We start from the raw sequence: 22,626 nt of genomic DNA on the forward strand, positions 1-22,626 counted from the left end.
TTCTCTCTTTCTTTGTTTCTTTCTTTTTCTTTCTTTCTTTCTTTCTTTCTTTCTTTCTTTCTTTCTTTCTTTCTTTCTTTCTTTCTTTCTTTTCTTTCTTTCTTTTCTTTTTCTTTCTTTCTTTCTTTCTTTCTTTCTTTCTTTCTTTCTTTCTTTCTTTCTTTCTTTCTTTCTTTCTTTCTTTCTTCCTTTCTTTCTCTTTCTTTCTTTCTTCCTTTCTTTCTTTCTTTATTTTCTTTCTTTCTTTCTTTCTTTCTTTCTTTCTTTCTTTCTTTCTTTCTTTCTTTCTTTCTTTCTTTCTTTCTTTCTTTCTTTCTTTCTTTCCTTCTATTTCTTTCTTTATCTTTCTTTCTTTCTCTCTTTCTTTCTTTCTCTTTCTTTTTCTTTCCTTCTTTCTTTCTCTCCTTCCTTCTTCCCTCCTTCCCTCCCTCCCTCACTTCCTTTCTTTCTTTCTTCTAGTTATGTTCTACTATTCAGAATAATAACAACACAGAATGAACTAGCTTTTTTCTTCCCAAGCAAATGAAAAGACTGATTTGCAGCTGTTGATCACCTCTCCTACTGCCAAAGTCAAACTAAACTCAAGGTGCAAGGGTGCAGTAACGTGCTGCATTTCATGAAGCTGAACAATGCTGAGCAATGTTGATGCCAGTGCCAACAGACCAATAAAAGTGAAGTTCAACTGATTTATCCAGGACTTGAAGGTACTCAAATCTACAACAGCAAGCTGAAAGGACTGCTGGTCAGCTGGAATAGTTCAAAGCAGGAAGAGGCTGCACAAAGCAAGCACCTATCAGTGTACACACACACACAATGTGCATGCACACTGGAAAATATAAAAGCATCCCATTTGGTTTGTTGTCCAACATATAAAAGGATGAATTGGATGAATTAAAAGGTATCTTGGTCATACAGGAATTCATGCTTAGCGCTGTATAGGCAATAATATGTCTTTGCTTTTGTATTGCTCTGATGGGTAGAGGAAATTGGAATGTTAATTCTGCTATGGAAGTGAGTCCTTGGCTGCAGAGGTTGGAACTGTTAGGAGAAGGAGATCTTGGAGAAAAAATGTGGCTCGTGTTTGATTTAGAACTGGAGTGGCTGTACCTGGAGATACCCCTTTGATGTTCAGAAAATTTGGAGCCTACTATATGGACCAACCACACCCTTCCTCAGCTGGGGTAGGGTAAACATCTCCATCAGAGGTCTAAACCAGGAATATGAGAGAAGCTATGATTATGGTCTTTTCACTGTTTAATTAGGTTAAATAGGTTATAATACATTGTAGATGTATCAGGGAAAAAAATTGCATTATCTCTCAAATTAACAGGTAAATTACCAGGTTAGGGATCTTGTTGCTCCCTGGTTTTGTTAAAAATAGATGTAGATGGCTCTTGTCCCCTTATCCAGTCAATGAAAGATAAGTCACAGATAAAAGAAAAATGTGAAAAGCCTGGATTACTGAGCAGAAAATCAATACTAGTACTGGTGAGTTTATTTTCCTAACATTGAAGCAGACTTTTTTTTTATATTATTAGTTTACAAAAAGAGAAAAGACAGTTTTAGGAGCTAAACATATGTTGTAAAGCAGCTTTTTTAAAAGGAGTTCCATATATCTTCATGAAAGCCAGAATAACTTTGATACTAAAACATTCTTATTATCTTAAAGCCTGGTATTTTCTATGCCATTTTCTATTCTTTCTATAAACTAGAGTGTTTTCATGAGAAAAGATGCTTAGTACCCACTGACAACTATTGGTTGCTATCAGTAACTGATCTGAGTTACTGAGACAGCTATGTCACCAGCTAAGGATCTAGTCTGTGGTTCACAAAAATGATCAAGGGGCTGGAACACCTCTCCTATAAGGACAGGCTGAGGGTGCTAGGGGTGTTTAGCCTGGAGAAGAGAAGGACTCTGGGGAGACCCAATAGTGGCCTTCCAAGAATAGTGACCAGCAAGAAGGCTGGAGAGGGACTGTTTACAAAGGCCTGGAGTCACAGGATGAGGGGCAATGGTTTGAAATTAGAGAAGAGTAGATTTAGATTGGATATTAGGAACAAGTTCTTCACCCTGAGCATGGTGGAACACTGGAACAGGTTGCCCATGGAGGTGGTTGAGGCCCCATCCTTGGAGGTATTCAAGGACAGAATCAACAAGGATCTCAGCAACCCAGTCTAGTAGAGGATGTCCTTGCTCACTGCAGGGGGTTGAGCTAGATGATCTTTGGGGGTCCTCTCCAACCCAAACCAGTCTATGACCCATGCCCTGGATTTATACAAAGTGTACAAATCAATTGCAAGACCAAATGAACGAATGAAAATGCAAAGAAGCGAAAGAAGCCGAGGATGTCATTTTTTTGATGGCACAGTATATACTCTCATTTTTATGCCAAGAGCTGTTCACTGATCACATAATAAGTCCAGAAAAATTCCATCTCATCTGCTACTTATGTGAATACAAGATTGTACAAAATCCTCAGCAGTTAACTGGGAAGAAAAGTTATGGGGATGTCTCTCTCAGAGGACTGTGTGTGAAGTAGCTACAGGTGTAAGGGACAGGTGGGGTTTTAATTGCCACTGTTGCTCCTGTTTGCCTGCTCCTGGCAAAGAAGGTGGCAAGGGTTGCAGGGCTTTAGGAGATGTCATAGAATACCAGGCAAAATGTTTAAGATAGATCCACATCAGGAAAGATGACTGGACATTTGGGAAGAATGGATACAAAAGAAGGTGAAACTGGTGGATATCTGTTACTGAATGGCCTTAAAAAGAAGGAATCTGAAATGGAGAAGAACAAGATGCCCTGGAGAGGCCATTTTGTTAAGAAAAGAAAGAAAAATAGAGTCCATTACAGGCATTATAAACCAGGACTTGGTTCTTCCACATAATTAATTTAGATTATTTAGGGCGCAGCAAATACATGAAACTTCCATGTCAGCAAAAAGGATGACATTTTGCTTTTATGTTAGCTACTATTTTCTGTTCTGAAAGAACAGCTGACTGTTCTTTCAGAGGGTTAGAAAGTATCATTTTCTTCTAAGAAGCTAGAGATAACTTAAGTACTTTATGAACTTACTAGAAACTCAGGAATACAATGCAAAAATAACACACAGGCAATATATTTTTTTATGTTAATTTTATCTTTTTTTTTTAATGCTCTGAATTCCATGAGTTTCTTTCCTTTTACCATTAAAATAGAAAAAAAAAAAAAACCCTCTGTACTAACTAAACAAATGTAATACTGCAGTATTTTCTCTGCATGTTCTGCATCATAAAGCAAGATTTACAGAATTTCTTCCTTTAAGAGCATCTTTGGTGGCATGACTAGGAAAATTACTTCCCAGAAGAGAAATACCCACTCTTAAGAACAAAAGGGAACATTCACATATTCCTCTCTACACACCTTGAAACTTTGACTTTAGTTTGGCATGAAGGCATAGAGCTACATTCCCAAGATGACCTATGTGATCTACAGAGGTTTCAGTGTACTCATTCAATAACCTTTCATCAGAAGTAAGATTTAACAGAAAGTAAGCAAGAGAGTAAACTCCCTAAACATAGAAGAAAATCTCTTGATATAGAGTCTGCAAAAGTACTTCACCTCACCAGACAGAATTTTGATCAAAAAAAACTATTCCCACAATCTCAGATTTTACTAGGAATGCATAATCTGTCCTGGTGAGACCACACCTGGAATACTGTGTCCAGTTTTGGGCTCCCCAGTTCAAGAGAGACAGAGACCTGCTGGAGAGAATCCAACAGAGAGCTATGAGGATGATTAAGGGACTTGAGCATCTCCCCTGTGAAGAGAGACTGAGAGCCCTGGGACTGTTTAGTCTGGAGAAGAAAAGACTGAGAGGGGATCTGATCAACGTCTATAAATATCTGATGAGTGGGTGTCAAGTGGAGGGAGACAGGCTCTTTTCAATGGTGCATACTGTGGTGCACAGTGGTGCATAATAAGACAAAGAACAACAGGTACAAGCTTGAACATAGAAGGTTTCACGTCAACATGAGGAGAAACTTCTTTCCAGTGTGGGTGACAGAGCCCTGGAACAGGCTGCCCAGAGAGGTTGTGGAGTCACCTTCTCTGGAGACTTTCCAAAGCCACCTGGATGCATTCCTGTGCAGACTACCCTGGGTGATCCTGCTTTGGCAAGGGGGTTGGACTGGATGATCTCTGGAGGTCCCTTCCAACCTCCAATGTACTGTGATACTGTAACTCACTGTAAATATATGCCAATATATGCATAATCCAATTTTTAACACAAAAAAAGGATACCAATTGAAACCTAAGTTCTTATCTTTTACTGCAGCAAGGTTGACTTTATATGACAAACCAGCATGATGTTCTTTTGAGAGTTTTAAACTGACTTTATGGAGTTGTAACAGATGTTAACAGCATTAACATGGCAAATTTATCTGAAAGCAATGAAAGCATCCTCATTAGTATGTCTCTGATGTATAGGTTAGTAAAAGAGGGCTTGTGAGGTAAAACTTGTGGATATCTAATAATATAATGTCACTAAGTATGGAATAGAACAAATGATAATGCTTATTGTATATTAACAGGTTTATGCTCATGTTGTATATTATCTGCACATCCCCTTCAGCACCAGAATCTAGAAAAGTATGAAAACAACATTGTTTTACTTAGGAAGAATAATGCATGTGTTCTTGTGTTTATTTACTCTCTTAGGATATCAGAATTGGTTCAAATGAAGTGGAATCTGCTTCATCATTTCAGTGGTTAGGAATAATTGAAAGAGAACTAATTTACTTTAAGTGCCATCACTGACACTGCAGAGCTGGAAGGGTTATTGCCATGAAATCTAGGAGCCTTGCTTTCTGAGAAAAAGCTGCATGCACTACAGACACAACTCACTGCTTGGAGAGGGAAGGATTTAAACACACACAACAAACTTCTTTTTCTTTTTTCCTTTTTTTTTTTTTTTCTGTTTTGTGGCCTACTATCATGATAGACTGACTAGTAATTAAATTTCCAGACATCTTTAATAATTCATTCTTGGCATAGTTAGCAAGATGACGTGTCACAACAGAAGAAACAGATCCTGATTTTGCCCTAAGAATAGACATTATTTGGCTGAACAACTTTGATGGGTATAATGAATGTGGTAATCTGCCTTCCCACCTCTGCTGCTGCCTTCAGGTATTTTACCTGCAGTGACGCAGTCCTTCCAGTCTGCAACACAGAAAAGGGAAAAGACTTGTAAACAGATGACTCCCTGTCCACATTCACCCTCCAGTCTCCAAGTCCAGAGCTCTGCAAGTCCAGAGCAGAAAGGCAAGGCCAGATATTAGGGAAAGAAGGAAAGGTGTGAACTTTAACCTATTTTGAAGCCCTGGAAGAGTGGTTACTGCTGCCACCTTGCTGTGTTTGCCTTTCAGATCAGTTATATATCATCAGTGAAATGTATGAATTGCCACTCTATACCCTTGATAAATGTCCACATCCTGAAGAAACAGAAAATATTATTTCTAGAAGCAACTAGGTTGCATGTACCAGTGATTAAGCTCCATGCAATAAATTAGGAAAGATAATGAGGAATGAAAACATGGAGAAAAAATTTGATTAAGTGATAGGAAATTATGGTTCCTGGGGGAAGCACAGAATCCATTCATTTTAAAATCTTCTTTAAGCTATATACTTCACTTTAAAAAGGAATAAAGTTCTTTGAAGTATTTGAATTTTGCCTATGTCTACTTTTAGATTTCACTTTAATCCCATAACACACTTAATCAAGCCCTCAGCAGTATAAACCATTATTAAAATTTGGGGAAAAATTAAAATTTTATTTCTGATTATTTGATGAATGCAACCCATTAACAATTCCTCACAGGTTCATGAATAAAATGTACATCTGACAAATTAGGTGCCTACCAGTCAAACTATCTTCAGAGGAATTAGGGAAATATAAAAATTAGATGTAGTCCTCACTTTTTGGACCACTGCAATAGATGAGAGGTTTGGGCATTTCTGCTCTTTGCAGAAGTCATCATTTTCAAATGTGGGCTTGCAGATTTTAAACACAGACTCACTCATTACCATTACATTATTACATCCAGTCCTCTAGTCAAGGAGTCAGGGTTTACAACACTCAAGGGAACTTACAGTTTCAAAAAACCCAGCTAATATGAGCCACTAGAATCTAGAATATCTTTTTTTTTTTTAATCTTTCAGACAAGTTTATCCATTGTAAAACTCACAGGTACAAAGTTTATATGTGATTTATGTGGTTTTAATAATGGATTAAATCATGTTTTTCTTGGGTAAGTTGCAATGTAATATGCACACTTCTACTATTCTATCAGTCCTAGTTATGATTACTGTACTGATTATGATCTTACTTTCCACCTATGGATGTGAACAGCAAATCCTGCATTGAATCTGCCTCACAGATCACTGAATCATGGTTATGATATGAGCCAATAGGCCATGTTGCAAGTCTGTCACCTGTTGGTTTCCTCTTTAAGACACAATTTATATTGACAGTAGCAAGCAAAAATGATTTATCCTTTCTCCCAAACCAGCGATTTCTTGGTCTGCATCATTAGAGAAAGAAAAATTAATGCATTTCCAACCTGCTCAGGTTCCAATCAGATCCAATTGCTACTTGCTTTATATTCTCCTGACTGCAAAAAGAAGGTAAAGAAACCTAAATAGATAAACCAAGAAACTCTAATGTGTACAAGTAATAGAAGCTATGGTAAAGTTATGGTCATTTAGCTATGCCTTAGAGACACAGAACACACTGTGATCTGGCTTTTACAAGTGACTTGCACAGCTGGATTAGCTGATTTTTCTGATTTAATTTTAGATCTCTGTTTTACATAGCCTCCCTAGGCCTTCTTTGCAGTCATTATAGGGAAACAGCACTTTTAGGATGTCATTCATTGGCCCTGTTTTCAGCATCTGGTCTAAACTGAGAGATAATGCAACTACATACTTCTCTCCACAGGCTGTAAAGGAGTCTAGGTGAGTAGATGAGTCTATATGATAGCTGGTTTAGAAGGATCCCATCCTTAGATGCAAAAGTTTGGTTTCAGTTGAGTCAAATTATAAACCAGGGGAAAAGTATTAAAATCCTTGTGTAGTCCTTTAGACAAATGTCTAATGCTGAATCCTCAATCTTGAGTGTAAGAAAAAAAATTTTAAAAAAATTACTGGAAGGTGAGGCAAAGAGTGAAATGTGATTACCAAGATGAGACAGACGAATGGCTTGCAAGGGCATGAACTTGAATATTTTAACTGAATAGTCTTAGTCAGATTCTGACAGACACCAAAAGATATACTCAGTTATAGACACTTAACTCAGCACTATTTTTGCGCTTGGTAAAACTCCTGAAACAGCAAACGAGAGTATTTCTAGAGCTTGAAAACATACCTTTGTCAGTTGTACAGCCCCACTACAGTCAGTTGTTCAGCCATCTAATATGTGGGAAAGAGGAAAACACTGAATAATAACTTAGGGAGGCTCTCATTCATTTTAGCTGCTATTTGCTTATATAGCACCTTGTGGAAGAAAGGGGCTCTACATATAATGTTCCCTGCAGTGACAGTAACAGGAGTGGCATTAAGACAAAAAGCATTAATGGCTGAGCCATTTTCCAATTCTGTGCACATCTGAATGTAGAAGCAAGCCTCAAACAGAAGCTGAAAAATGCCATGTCTGCTTCCTGAACTACAACTGTCAGATGAACAGATTAGAAGAGTGTGCAGATTGTGGGACATAGAATCATAGAATCAGTCAGGGTTGGAAGGGACCACAAGGATCATCTAGTTCCAACCTCCCTGCCATGGGCAGGGACACCTCACACTACATCAGGCTGGCCAGAGCCTTATGCAGCCTGGCCTTAAACACCTCCAGGGATGGGGCCTCAACCACCTCCCTGGAAAACTCATTCTAGGCTCTCACCACTCTCACGGTGAAGAACTTCTTCCTCACCTCCAGCCTGAATCTCCCCACTTCCAGCTATATTCCATTCCCCCTAGTCCTGTCACTACCTGATATCCTAAAAAGTCCCTTCCCAGCTTTCTTGTAGGTCCCCTTCAGATACTGGAAGGCCACCATAAGGTCACCTCAGAGGTGTAAAGAGCAGCATTCTCAACAAGCTGTATTTAATTCCTAGCATGATACAATGGAATTTATGTCTATAGACAGCCTAATGGTTCACAAATGTTTGGGATCCCCTTTAAAGCAAGTTTCCCAGATAGCAAGAACCTATTACCAAGCAGAGAGAGAAAAAAAAAACCATGCTGTGTCATACCCTATCCTTAGCAGATGTTTATACCAGATTAATCATCAAGTCTTTGCTTGCTTGCAAGAAAAATGAGTAATAATACACATTATTGTTTGGAGTTCCATAAACTCAACAGGAAAGTGACAAATTAAAAGCAGTAGCCAGAAGATCAGATACAAAGAGAGGAAACCAAACAAAACATATTCTAAAAGAACCAAGAAAATATTTCCCTGCTCTCCCTGCACCCCAAAAAGCTTGGATGAGATCCAGTTGTGTCTTACTGCACTCAGAAAGCCTTGAATCAATAGTTATTATTACTACTTTAATTGAAAATCAACACCATAAGAAGTTACCATTAGAACTCTGAACTGCAAGGAAAGCAAGTTCTGTGGCCAGGATGAAAGCTGCTCTTTGGGAATTCCTAAGGGAAATCACAGAGGAAGTCTTTACCTCATTTAGAAAGGGGCACAAAGGGTGAATCCTTCTTTCCTTACTCTCAAGGGACTCCATGGAAAACAATATAACTGATTAGAAAGAATGGGATTTGCAGGATGTGCACTCCTCTCACAGTGCAAAGCTCACCAGCACCTTGTCTGATTGCAAGGGAGAGACATATGACACACAGAAACCAAGCTTTGTTGCTTTCCAACACACCTGAGGAGAAAAGGTGCAACTGACAAATTTGTTGCTCTGCTACAATAAAAATGAATGTTTTATGAGGCAGTGATTTATGTTTTAAATCATCCTTTATTCTTTTCATTAGATGAAGTATAAAACTGACTCTCCATTAACCTCCCACTTCCTCAGTAATGTAATGACCTTCTAAGTATAGAAATTATCTTGATTTTTAAGAATGTCAGTCTGAAAGAGTATGGGTCACAGTTTCCTCCAAAATTATGGTAGTCATCTCTCCAAACATTTCAGCAATTAGAAACAACACAGGAGCCTCCACTCAGCCAAGGAGTGACTTCTAAATGACAAGACATAAGCACTCAAAGTGGTCTCCTTCACACTTGCTCCAAGTAAGGCACACGAAGAGCACTCCGAGAAGATAAGCCCCCACAACTGTTGCAGCTGCAGATAAGCAATCGTTCTGCCAGACAGGCCACTATAGTCATAATTTAGTTACGTCAGCATCTAAAAAACCGTTTTTTTCTGACAGACATAAACGTTTGACTGTCCAAAGGATTCGAATCCTTGAAAAAGGGGTCGCTGCATACCCCCACATCTGACAATTTGCAAGTCCTGCTCAGCCATCTCCTATAGCGCCTTTTCCCCGGCTGCCTGTGGCAGCCAGGCTGGGGGAGCCGAGCGCTGCCTCGGGGTGGGAGCTGCCACTCGGGGCAGACCTGAGAGACGGGTCCTCCGCCGCCCGGGGGCTAGTCGCCGCCCAGGGGCTAGTCACCACCCGCTGCTCCTCCGTTCGGCTCCGCGGAGCTGGCCTCCGCCTTGCTGCTGGCCTCCGGCGCCTCTTTGTCCCCGTGGCCCTCGGATTTCTTGTTGAAGCAGAGCTTGAAGACACCCAGAACAGTCATGACCAGGATGATCAGCACCACCACCGCGACCGTCACCAGAATGAAAACATAGTTAGAAGAGGAGGAGAAGGGCGGCGGAACCGCCGTCTTTTCCGTGCCGGCGGCGGCTGTGGTGCGCTGCCCCGGGGAACGGCTGGGCGTCGCGGCGGAGGGGCGCTGTCCCTCTACCTCGGCACCTGGCAGCTCTGTGGAGCCGCCAGCGGCCGTGGGGGCCTCCTCTGTGGCCGCGCAGGGCGTCCCGTACATGCCGCCCGGGGTACAGGCGAAGGCGCCACCAGCATCGCGGCATCCGGCCGCGTCGGCGCACAGCCTGCTGCCGGGGCTTCGACAGCCGAAGGGGCAGGGGCAGAGGGGCTCATCCACCTCCTTCCAGGCGAAGCTGCCCGAGTCGGGCTGGCAGCTGAGCCGCACCTCCCCTCCGGGGCACGCTACGGTGAGCATGGTGCCCGGCGGGCTGAAGCCGGGGCTGCCGCTGTGCTCCTCGAAGGGGAGGCGGTAATCGAGACCGAGGGCACCCGCGGGGCTGATGTCGGGGCAGGCGCCCTCGTACTGGTACTTGCAGACGTAGCCTTGGCTCTCCCGATGGCAGACTCGCTCCTTCCAGCCCCAGTTTGGGCCGTCGCCGGGGGCCGCCGTCGGCGCCAGGTGCAGCGCGGCGCAGCGGGCAGTGATGCAGGAGCGCATGGGCTCCTTCGCCCAGCGGCCAAGCGCCGCCGGCACCTCCCGCGGGGCCGCCTCGCTGCCGGCGCCCTCCCACGAGAAGCCACGGAGCGGGTGCCCCGCGTCGGTGCAGACAGAGGCGTTCCTTTTCAGCCCGACCCAGACGAGCGAGAGAGCTGGCCCCGCCGCCGCCTCCGCCACCAGCCCCAGCAGCAACTGCAGCTCAGGCTCGCTGCTGACCCAGGCCAGGCTGCCCCGCCGGCGGCTGCAGTCTCTGCCGGCCTCAGCATAGGAGCGGTTGGCGAGGTGGGCGCTGAAGCAGACGCCGGCCGACTGGCAGCGCAGGGCGGCTTGCAGCGGCGGGAGCCAGCCCTGGGCGCACGCCGCGGCCAGGAGCAAGCACCAGGGCCCGGTGCGCCTCATCTCGGCGACGCAGCCGGTCGAGCGGCGCGAGCTGCCCCCGCGGCTGTGGCAGCGCTCGGCCGCGGCTTGGGCTGGCCCTGGTCGCTCGCACCGTCCCACCCGAGCGCCGTCCCCGAGGCCCACCCCCGGGCCCGCCGGAGGAAATGTGTCGGGAGCCGGGACTGACCTCGGCATCCTCCGTTTGTTGGCGGGCGGGTGACAAGGCGCTCCTGGGCAGCCAAGGAAGAATTCGCCCAGCCTGACGGGCAGGTGGCCAACCTCGGGGGAAGACAGGGGTGGAACATCCCAGTGCCCAGAAGGGCAGGAGGTTGGCAAGGCCCTCCTCAAGCTTGTGGCCAGGAAGTGCCCATCTGCATCTTGCCAGCCTGTTGCAGAGTGCTTCCAAGAGAAAAGTGGTTCAACTTCACACTAAATCACAGAATGGTAGGGGTTGGAAGGGACCTCTGGAGATCATTGAGTCCAACCCCGCTGCTGAAGAACATTTGAAGATATCCAGGAAGGTTTTTCAGTCTTTGACTCTTCCATCAAAGATGAATGTTTCTGGGTTAGGTGAAGCTATGTAACCAACCCTCTTGCTCCCAATACATGAGACCATTTAAATCAATGACTGATTGATCTTAACTGCTACCAAGCAGGTAGGCCTACATGCATTGTGCATTAGGTGCCTGCAGTGACTTCCAGTGGGTTCTTAAATGACTCTGCTGTAACCCTTCATCCACAGGCAGCCTAAGTGTCATCTTCTTTCATACTCTGTGTTCAGACATCATTTACTGTGATGTCTGTCTACCATTACCTCATATGTACCTTCCAATACAGCAAACATCCAAGTCTCTTCCCCAGGTGTTTTATGTAGCACAAACCCATGTACATGTATGTGCATTTTATTTTCCAGCTTTCACATTGGAAGAAGCCCTATTGATGTTTTCAGATTTGTGAGTGAGATATGATGCAAATTCCTAGCATTTGGATACCCGGAGAATGTGGAGGGAAAAAACAGAAAATACAGCATTTGGAATCAAGTGAATAAACAAATAAAACAAAACCAGGAAAAACCCACAAACAAACAAAACCAAACAAAAAGCCCAAACCAAGCAAACAAATATACCCTACCCCACCAAAAAAAAAAAAAAAAAAAAAGAAAAAAGTTCATCAGTAGTTGCAGTCTGTGGAAGTGATAGATCAAAGTTCCAGGTGGACTTTCCTGCACAAAGTGCTGTCACTGCTGTCACCATAGGCTCTGCATCTGTTCAGCCCTTTCTTAAGAATTTAATTTCTGTTTGGAAGGAATAAAAGTGGGTGATGAGCCCCATTCAGTCAGCTTGTGACCAGCCTGCACAGCTGTCATTGAGTCTAGGCCTATATCAAGATACAACATATTTTCTCTGGACACGTCAAAGAAGAATCAGAAAAAATAGTGTACAACCACTCTGTGTGATGGAGTTCTGAAGCACTGCCTATTTTCATAAAGGCTTCTAAATAGCCAGTAAATTTTGCATGTTACCCAGATGCTATTTAGTTTCCCTTGGTATTCAGCAAAAATGAAACTACATCAAATATTGCCTATATTCTTACAATTTTTTTTATATTTTAAGAGCTATCAAACTCTCAGCAAAAAATAATTGTGTTAAATTTTCTCCATGTAACTGGGAATGTAATTGAATTGGGTGCAGATAGACTTGATTCAATGGAAAAGATGTTTTCATAACAAAACAAGAACCTGCTGGTTTAATTCTAGATTGAATCAGAAGTTTGGTTAATGAAGGTGCAGAGATGATAGATCCACTGAGCTCAAAATCTACAGTAGCAGCTGTAGCAGTTATGTTTTTAGAGCTCTGCTGCCTTCTGGAATTGCCACTCCAGTGTCTGTCCTTCTCCAGGGTGGGTCAGGTACACATCACTGCAGAAGCACAGGGAGATTGTTGCTGTCTGCCTAAGCTGCAGGCTGAAAAGTGCAGTTCAGTTTGCCTTGGGAAGTTTTATCATCTAGCATTCAGCTCTTTACTTCTTCACCTAGCCTTAAATGTACCTAAACTGAATGAACTATTAGGTCTTTGATGTTTCTTGATGATGGACACAAGCTACACTTCTACAAATACCTGTCAGCTTGAGCCATTTTTTCCCCAAATGTAGCTGATAAATTTGGAAGGGGAGAGAGGTTGTTACAGCTGTACTACTGCTGTCTTGCTGGAGAATGCTGACAAAGCTTTTTCTAATCTGTCCCTGCAATCCAACAGCTTCAGTCTATTCTCTCTTTCCAAATTGAGTTTGTTTATTACAGCTGAATAGAAACTGACCTTTATAGATAGAAGGAATTGTATAGAAGCCCCAAAACTTCCGTTTTGTGTTTCAAACCCAAAGTGCTGACCCTGGGGAGGAGGATGCAGCTCAGTTTGTGAAAACTTTTCGTCCCTTGCTCCTCTTCTCAGCTATCAGCAACAGCATGATTTGAGCTGTCTGAGATGACCTCTCTGCCAGGTAATTGATGGGTGCTCCCCACTTCTTTCACACAGCCCATGACTTTAATTTCCTAGGCTATATTTGAGCCAGCAATTTGGAAACAGGTTGGCCAGCAGTGTCCCATGAAGTCCAGCCGTGTTGGAGGAACTTGTGTTGCACAGAAAGATGAAAAGCCTACATGCCAAAGCTGAAGGCTTTCACCAGCAGGAAGTAGAGATGGTAGCTATTTGACTCCTTGATCTATCTGTATGCCTGCTCTTCCCTTCTACAGCTGCCCCTGAGAGTCCTGCAAAATATTTTTTAAAATAACAGGTCTACCAGGTCAGCAGAAAACAGCTTTCCCCCTGGTTTTGGATGTTCTCCTGGTCTGGTTCCATTTTAATAAATGAGAAAACATTTTAATTAAGTGTCTTCATGGAGCTTTTTCTGAAGACATTCTTTCTTGAAAGGAAGGATTAGCTACTCATATACAAATGCTGGCATGAGACAACTAAACTTCTGTGTGTAAAGAAGACTTCATTGTGTGAATGTGAATGTTATATGATTGATTGGTGTGTAAGTCCTAATGTAGCTGTTTTGCTCAATAGTGAAAGCCTTATTTGGCTGTAGTTGTTCCTTAGTCTTCTGCCTGTAAGATCTGAGCCTTTGGAAAAAACAGTGGCTTGCTTTAATTGTAATTTTACTAAGAGCCATTAAGGCTTTTGTCAATGTATCTGCCATATAATAATAGGTACATTTTGTCTAAGGGGCAATGAAAGAAAGGCTGAATTAATAAAGCTACTTTTCTGTTTTAGGGTGCATTCTTTCTGCTAGGTCTTCAGAGGTATATTTTTGTCAGAAGTAGTCTCACAGAGAGATACAGTGGCTTGTTCTTACTAAGAGATGTATTTTGCTTCACCGAGATAAATGGATGGCACAGTAAAAGAGGTCTGCCTGCCTGCAAAGGGGACAAGTAAAATGACCACCTCAATGCACAGGGCATGAGTAACTCTTCATCCCTCAAGGGGATACAGGAAATTGTATGGAAATGGATCTGTCTGTCCATTCTGAAGCGATGTGTAAGGACAGAAGCAGGAACAGTGTCTCTTTCTGCTAACATGAATGAAGGCTGCCTAAGGTGCACTGCACTTTAGCACCTGTCCTGTACAAGTGAAGAAACCTGCAGCAGTCTGTTGATGATACAGATTTCTTTGGGGATGGAAACTTCAGAGATGGAATGGGAAAGGCAGGAGAAAATCAATAGTCTGGCAGCACAGCCCATTTGCATAGCTCCAGCCTTTTAGCTTCCTGCAGACTTGCAAAGTGTGTACTGGTTGGCAGTGGAGGAGCTACCTTGTCCACTTCCCCTCCTCATCCCAACTAATATCTCTACTTAATTCACACATCCTTCTGCTGGATTTGTTGTTAGTGAAGTCAAAACATGTTCCCCATCTTTCAGTGCTCTGCTAAGAGACAGACAACAGTGAAATTGATATCTGCATTTAAGATGTGGTTTATCAAGTAATAAGGCAGCCCTACGTTTCCTGTGTAAATTGGGTTTAAGCAAAGCAAAGATTTTCTCTCTGACGTGTTGTATTCTTTAAGAAAATACCTAGGCTAAAAATCAGACCCTTTTGAAATCAGTGAGAACTGTCTCCTTTCCAGTGTGCCAAGATTTCTCATTAATTTCCCTACATTCAGTCAAACAACTTGTAACAAGGAGTAAAAATGCCAGATGGAATCTGGCATGCTTTTGTTATTTTTCCAGGGAAAAGTCTACAAGAAACGAACGTAAGAATTTCTTTCTGATTGCAACAACTTGCACGATTGTAAGAACTTAATTACTTGCCTCTCAAAAGGACTACATAGATAACAGTTTGGAAAAGATAACCCAGCAGGGGTCATGCAAGTTCCTGTCTACTGTAATAACAATTTCCAATGACATTATCACATAGCTACAGGACTTTTTAAAAAATAAAGAATAATATTTAACTGCTGTTGTGAACACAGCAGAAATGTCAGTTACATTTATGACATGGACATAAAATAAACAGGATCACAGGATGTTAGGGGTTGGAAGGGACCTCTGAAGATCTTCCAAGTCCAACCCCTCTGCCAGAGCAGGACCATGGAATCTAGCACAGGTCACACAGGAACACATCCAGATGGGTCTTGAAAGTCTCCAGAGAAATAGACTCCAAAACCTCTCTGGGCAGCCTGTTCCAGTGCTTTGTGACCCTCACAGTGCAGAAGTTCCTCCTCATGTTGAGGTGGAACCTCCTCTGCTGTAGTTTCCATTGCTCCTTGTCCTATCACAGGATGCAACTGAGCAGAGCCTGTCCTCTCCCTATTGACACCCAGCCCGCAGATATTTATAAACATTAATTAAATCCCCTCTCAGTCTTCTCTTCTCCAGATTAAAAAGCCCTAGGGCTCTCAGCCTCTCCTCATAGGGCAGTGCTCCAGTCCCTCAATCATCCTGGTAGCTCTCCTTTGGACTCTCATGAGTAGATCCCTGTCCCACTAATGCTGATGTGCTAAGAGGACATCTAATAGATAGACTGCATGGACAAACCCAAACAAAATAAAAAAGATGTGGCTGTAGCATTACCCAGTGTGCATATGCTCCCCTTACAGACTGTTCACTTTACATGTTCCTTTCCATTACTCATTATGCAAGACAATAATGTGTTCTCTTAACACTTCCATTCATCTTTAATGAGTTACTAAGACAGATTCCAGCCCTGTAATTAGCTAGTGGAAATGAACCCCAGAACTCTCAAACACTTTAAATCTTTTCTAAAAATACTGTAGTCTATAAATATTTTTCATTCGTGCTCTAGTCCACTCTCCTCTCTTTTGTTGCCTCAATGATTTGTACTCATTCAGTCCTAACCTCCACATTTTCCACATCTCCTGTATTATGTAGCACTGTCTGGTTGTTCCATTCAAGCTTCATGTAGAGTGTATGTTGGTGAGAGGGGGTCCCTAGGAACTGGAAGCATGGCCATTGCAGTTAACAGTGTCAAAAAAAGCAAAAGCACTGAAATGTGTCATGATACAATTGGCCTTCCCTGCATTGTCTCCCCTTTTCTTCTGTACCTTGAATGATGAACTCCTAGCAGTGCTCAGAGTTTTGCTTGGTTTGATATATTTTAGTGGTCCATAGGAAGCGTCCACATGCTGGCAGAATCTGAGCTTTTGTTTGTGGTTATGTGTGTGTACTTGTATTTAAATCTATGTATGGTGATAGGAAAGGATAGGATAGGACAGGACAGGACAGAGGAGAAGGGAAGGGAAGGGAAGGGAAGGGAAGGGAAGGGAAGGGAAGGGAAGGGAAGGGAAGGGAAGGGAAGGGAAGGGAAGGGAAGGGGAAGGGAAGGGAAGGGAAGGGAAGGGAAGGGGGAAGGGAAGGGAAGGGAAGGGAAGGGAAGGGAAGGGAAGGGAAGGGAAGGGAAGGGAAGGGAAGGGAGGAGGGGAGGGGAGGGGGAGGGGAGGGGAGGGGAGGGGAAGGGGAGGGAGGGAGGGGAGGGGAGGGGAGGGGAGGGGAGGGGAGGGGAGGGGAGGGGGAGGGAGAGGGAAGGGAGGGAGGGGAGGGGAGGGGAGGGGGAGGGGAGGGGAGGGGAGGGGAGGGGGAGGGGAGGGGAGGGGAGGGGAGGGAAGAGAAGAGAAGAGAGAGAGGAAGAGAAGAGAAGAGAGAGAGAGGAGAGAAGGAGAGAGAGAGAGAGAAGAGAAGAGGAAGAGAAGAGAAGAGAAGAGAAGAGAAGAGAAGAGAAGAGAAGAGAAGAGAAGAGAAGAGAAGAGAAGAGAAGAGAAGAGAAGAGAAGAGAAGAGAAGAGAAGAGAAGAGAAGGGAAGAGAAGAGAAGTGCTGGACAGGGTTAAGCTGGTGGAATAGAGAGCTGCAGCACAGCATAAATTGAGTAGGCAGGAAAAGAGGGAACAGATATAAGCAGAGAATAAGGAAGAAACAGAAAGAAGAGATCAGAGAAGTAAAATCAGTGACCAGTGCCAAATTACACAGTGGCAAAGGGAGCCAAGGGAACATGTCCCTGTTGATGCTGCCCAGAGTGGCACAAGTGCTGGGGTGTGAGGTGGTGCTGGTGGTTGCAGGCATGTTTGCACAGCTGGGCAGTCCCCATAGCAGCCCATTGGCAGGCATTGCAGTGCTGTCAGCATGGAGCAAAGGACAGTGACAGCTAAAATAAAAGGCAGTCCTTCAGCCATGTTCCTTCGGGCAGCAGTAGAAGATGTATTGTGTGCTGAAGGACTTTTGTAGCCTTAATGCTACTTTGTGGCTCAAAGGCCATCCTTAAAAAAGCATTATTGTCAGAATGAGTTTGACACCTTTATGCCATTTCCTTTTTGATCCCTAGGGATGTTATCAGCAGCCTGTGCAAACCATAGGTTATGCAGGTCTGGGAAAATGTTGAGTGTGGTTCTGATGTCCTCCCATCCTAGAAATAGGATGAGAAATTGATTCCCATCCTAGAAGAAGGATGAGAAATTAATTCAGGTTTACCTGTGTCCTAATGTTTCTAATATTTTATAAATAGGATGAGAAATTAATTCCCATCCTAAAAGAAGGATGAGAAATTAATTCAGGTTTACCTGTGTCCTAATGTTTCTAATATTTTATCAGGTTTTGACCTAACTAAAAGCATTTTTGGAAAATAGTGAATTGTCCTTTAAAGTGGGAGAGATCCACATGTTCAGCAACTTCCTACAGAGCTGTAATTATACAACAAACTTCTGGGACTGGCAGAATTTTCAGAATGAGCCAAAGTTTCCTAGGGAATTAAAATAAAATAAAATAAAATAAAATAAAATAGAAGGAAATCTAGTGGTAAAGAGGTGACTTCACTTCCTGGCCTTTTGCCCAGACTGACCATTTCAGAGAAGATCTTGAAGTCTTTGCTTGAAAATGGGCAAAGGGTATAGACTAATAAGAATAAAATCAAGAGAGAGCAGCTGTGAGATGGAGAGGCAGCAGATGCTTGTCTACACAAGCAGTTAATTCAAAATGAAGAAAAAATAAAAATAAAAGGAAGGAAGAATATTCTGAGCCCAGTGAAATAATTGTTGTCAGGGAGGTTGTGGGAGGTAAACAGACCTTTTCTAGAAGTATTTATTGCCATTCTTTTTGTCAGACTGGCCAGACTATAAAGGTTTAGGTCACTTTGCTGATGCATTTTGCCCCTTTCTCTTTTTAATTAATGCTCTTTCACGAAGCATTTCCTTCTTCAGAAGTTCTCACATTTTCAATACTACTCATTCTTTGCTTGCAAGAGATAGAAGCAGAGACTTTAGATTATTTGTATACTATAGAAGGGGAAGAAGATTTTAGAGGATCTTGCTTTATGACACAAAGTTTTTTTCCCCTCTCCTGTTTTTCATGCTTAAAAGGCCAACAGTGCTGTTCTTTGCACTTCTGTGTTAAATGTGGTCAGCAGTACTTACCCTTTCTATCCTAAATGTCTCTATAGTCATAAATTGGTACCTGATCCTGAAATTTTACACAGCATAAAAAGTATAAGGAAATTATAATTATGCTTTGGAAGAAGTCAAAGCAAGCTCAAGAAACAAAATTAGTGCCTGCCTATGGACTTCCCATGCTCCAAGATGTGGACTGTTCAGAACTGGAGTGTTAGCTTGTATCTAATTAAAATAAGAATATTAAAATAATAATTTTGCCTTATTTTCCAGAAACAATTCATGATCTAGGTAGTGGGTGTGTCTTGCCTGCCTTTTTTTCTACACTGAAGTTAAATCCTAGCAGCTCTGACAGTTTTTCACAACTGAAATTAAGTAAACAACTCTGTTATGATATATAAGAATGTTTTGACACCCTTAAAAATCAATGTGTATTGATGCTAAAGGCATCAAAGACAAGCTTGTGCCCATGATGAATAAAACAAGCTTCTGCTTAACAAATTCATTTCAGAAAACACAGCACATATTCCATGCATCAACAATTATGCATCTACGAGGTAGGCTTTCATCCTCAAACATGCTTTGTTATTGTGATTATTGGGTTTAAATTGTTGTATTATGGTTTCCTGGTCTTCTTGTTTTGTGCTAGGTTAAACCCAGCCCAGGAGGGGGTGGGCTGAAAAGAACTTAGCCCCAGGTGGCCAAAAGAACCTAGCCCCAAGTGGGCAGAGAGACTTGATCACCCCCAGGAGGAGGAGTCCCTAGGTCAAAGTCTATCCCACTCCCACTTCGTGTCCTTTCTAAGGGGAAGCCATGTCCTGCCTTGCTCTCTTCTCCTGCTCTTGCTTTGCTGGCACTCTGCTGCTGTTGCTGTAACCATGTGGTTGGGGCTGTTCCCTGCTGTTCCAGACTCCTAAGGCACTGCATTTAAAGAGAATCCATCCTGCATCTAAAGAGAATCCATCTTGCATTCAGAGAATCCTTTGCCAGCTGTGTCTGGTTTTGTACATATTTTTATTTACCTTTTTTTTCCTTATAACTTTGTAACCTTCCTTTTACTCACATGCCTTTTTACTTCCAAATTGATCAAGACTGTTTCTTTCATAATTTTACCTCTCTTTTCCATATTGGGAAAAAAGGGGAAAGGGGAGGCAAATAAAATCTGTTATATTTTGGGCTAGCAGGAAAGCTCAGATCACGGCATGTTTCCAGTAGATTATGTCAAGTAACATCAGCAAAGACACAGTCCTTGTACAGCTAATATTAACACCTCAGGGCTGTAGACAACATGTTTTTGCTGTAAAGCTTGAGCATCTCCCCTATGAAGAGAGACTGAGAGCCCTGGGGCTGTTTAGTCTTGAGAAGAGAAGACTGAGAGGGGAGCTGATCAATGTCTATAAATATCTGAGGGGTGGGTGTCAGGAGGAGGGGGCCAGGCTCTTTATGGTGGTTCACAGTGATAGGACAAGGAACAATGGGTTCAAACTTGAACATAGAAGATTTCACCTCAACATGAGGAGAAACTTCTTTACAGAGAGGGTGACAGAGCACTGGAACAGGCTGCCCAGGGGGGTTGTGGAGTCTCCTTCTCGGGAGACTTTCAAAGACCTGGATGCATTCCTGTGCGGACTATCCTAAGTGATCCTGCTCTGGCAGTGGGGGTTGGACCTGATGATCTCTTCCAACCTCTGCCATACTGTGATACTGTGCACACTGACTCCCATTCTGAGCCTATAGCTAATCTGTTGGGGGGTGGGAGTGTGGATGTAAAAGGAAAAGTGCCCATGCAAACTGCATGCTCATATGCCAAGGGCACACATATGCCCATATCTGAACATCTGTGACTGTTCATCCCCCAACATTCTGGGAAGCCTTGAGAAAGATATGCTATCTATGTGCATGACAAAATAAAGCTCTAACTATTGTTTAGCCAAAGACAAAGCCACTATCCATGTAATCATATTTAAAATAAGACATTAAAAAGAGGATGTGAGAACAAAAAGTGGCCTCACTTGCTGGCCTCCTTTGGAGTGATGCCTGCCAGAGGCTGCCCTTGAAGATTGTCAGTGTGCAGACATTGTGGTCCCCCAGCTTCACATTTCAGCCACCATACACTTTGTCTGCTTTTAGGTAGTGTAAGAAAACACAGGCACAGTAATTTGTTCCTCGGTGCTCATCAGGTAGTACAAGGTGAGGGAGAGGCTAGAATTTGGGGGAATTTATTTTAGTTACTGATAAACTCTGCAGACAGGCCAGGTTCCCTGGGAGGTTGGTTTATGCTCACTAGCATTTTCCCAGTTCAGGGAGACACTAGCAGCATGTATTAGATGCTGTTGTTTTAGCTGCTCATTTCCCAGGACAATAGCCTGTAATCCAGCTGCATTACTTGACACTGGGGTTCAAAGGGCCTTGGTTTCATATTTGTGGAGTAGAAAAGGTCAATAAGAGGTGAGAGAGAATTGAATGTTAATAAATAATAAAGGAATGAGAGTTGCAAGTGTTTGACCCGTTCCTGCTGATGTGGTATTGATCTGAACTAAAAGATAAATGTCAAACCCTTCCCCACCCAGAGGTCTGAACACACTTCTGATGTGTATCAGCAAAAGATAAGAATCAGACCAGGAATATATTAGCAGAGGCCACAGGGAGAACAGCATAAACAACCCAAGAACAATAGTTACTGTGTGTCAGCTACAAATAAGATGTGCTTATTTGGCAGGGGACATTCTCCTTATGCCCCTTTCTTTGGGGACATCTGGGGGTGCCAAAGAGACTTCTACTGGGAGGAGAGGTCAGGTGCAAAGAGACTGCATAAGGATAAGGTGGCAGGTTCATGGGACTGCAGCTCTGCCCCTGCATGCAGGGATGGAAAGAAGGTTTGAAGGCAATAGATTTGCTTTCCACAGACTTTCCACCCTACATATATTCTAACTGGAAGGTATGCATCCTTCATATTTTACTTTGACAGCTGAATCCATGAAGGACTCTAGGCATGAGGCTACCATTTCTAATTACAGAATAGATCTTCAAAGCTTCTGCTATGCCATGATTTAACCCTCTAGAGGCAGCTCCCCTACACACCTATTTTCCTTCCTGTAAAAGTACTTTATGCTTTTCCCGTTAGACATGTCTGTTCAGCTTAACTTTGCACTTGACAAGTTAAGAATTGTCCCTTCTCTATTCCTGTTCTTTGGTTTCAGTGAATCAAATCAGCTAAACACAACTGACTGCATAATGTTTTGAACAAAATGAGAGAGTAAAAGGACATATAAGGGATAGCCTGGAGGTTAAGGCATTTTTCATGATGAAGCAGAGTTACTGCTGCTGCAGTGATTATTTCTGTATTTTATATCCACTGGAAAAAAAAAATTGTAAGGAGATACTAATACAGAAACACATCTGTGACTGCCCAATCTCCTGAAGCATGGGGCTTTGCTTCACATCCCTGCTCCACAGTCTGACAGAGGAAGGATTTCAACATATATCTCTGACATTCAAGTAAGCAATGTGCCCTTGTGGCCAAGAAGGTCAATGGGATCCTGGGCTGCATTAAGAGAGTGTGTCCAGCAGATTGAGGGAGGTTCTTCTCCCCCTCTACTATGCCCTGGTGAGACTTCACCTGGAATATTGTGTTCAGTTCTGGGCTCCCCAGTTCAAGAGGGACAGGGATCTGCTTGAGAGAGTCCAGCAGAGATGGATGGAGAGATGGTGACTTGAGAGAGTCCACCAGGATGATTGAGGGACTGGAGCACTGCCCTATGAGGAGAGGCTGAGAGCCCTGAGGCTTTTTAGTCTGGAGAAGAGAAGACTGAGAGGGGATTTAATTAATGTTTATAACTATCTGAGGGCTGAGTGTCAAGAGGGAGGGGGCAGGCTCTGCTC

The 22,626-nt window shown here is 43.1% G+C and overlaps 1 protein-coding gene across 1 annotated transcript; it reads right to left on the reverse strand.

The window, feature by feature from the left end:
* Nucleotides 1-9,656: 9,656 nt before the first annotated feature.
* Nucleotides 9,657-11,051, reverse strand: CLEC14A (C-type lectin domain containing 14A). The gene has a single exon (XM_054380672.1). It carries the CDS (start codon nucleotides 11,049-11,051, stop codon nucleotides 9,657-9,659), a length of 1,395 nt encoding a protein of 464 aa, XP_054236647.1.
* Between the last annotated feature and the right edge of the window lie 11,575 nt (nucleotides 11,052-22,626).

This window comes from Indicator indicator, chromosome 4 (assembly GCF_027791375.1).
Source record: "Indicator indicator isolate 239-I01 chromosome 4, UM_Iind_1.1, whole genome shotgun sequence".
Lineage (NCBI taxonomy): Eukaryota > Metazoa > Chordata > Aves > Piciformes > Indicatoridae > Indicator > Indicator indicator.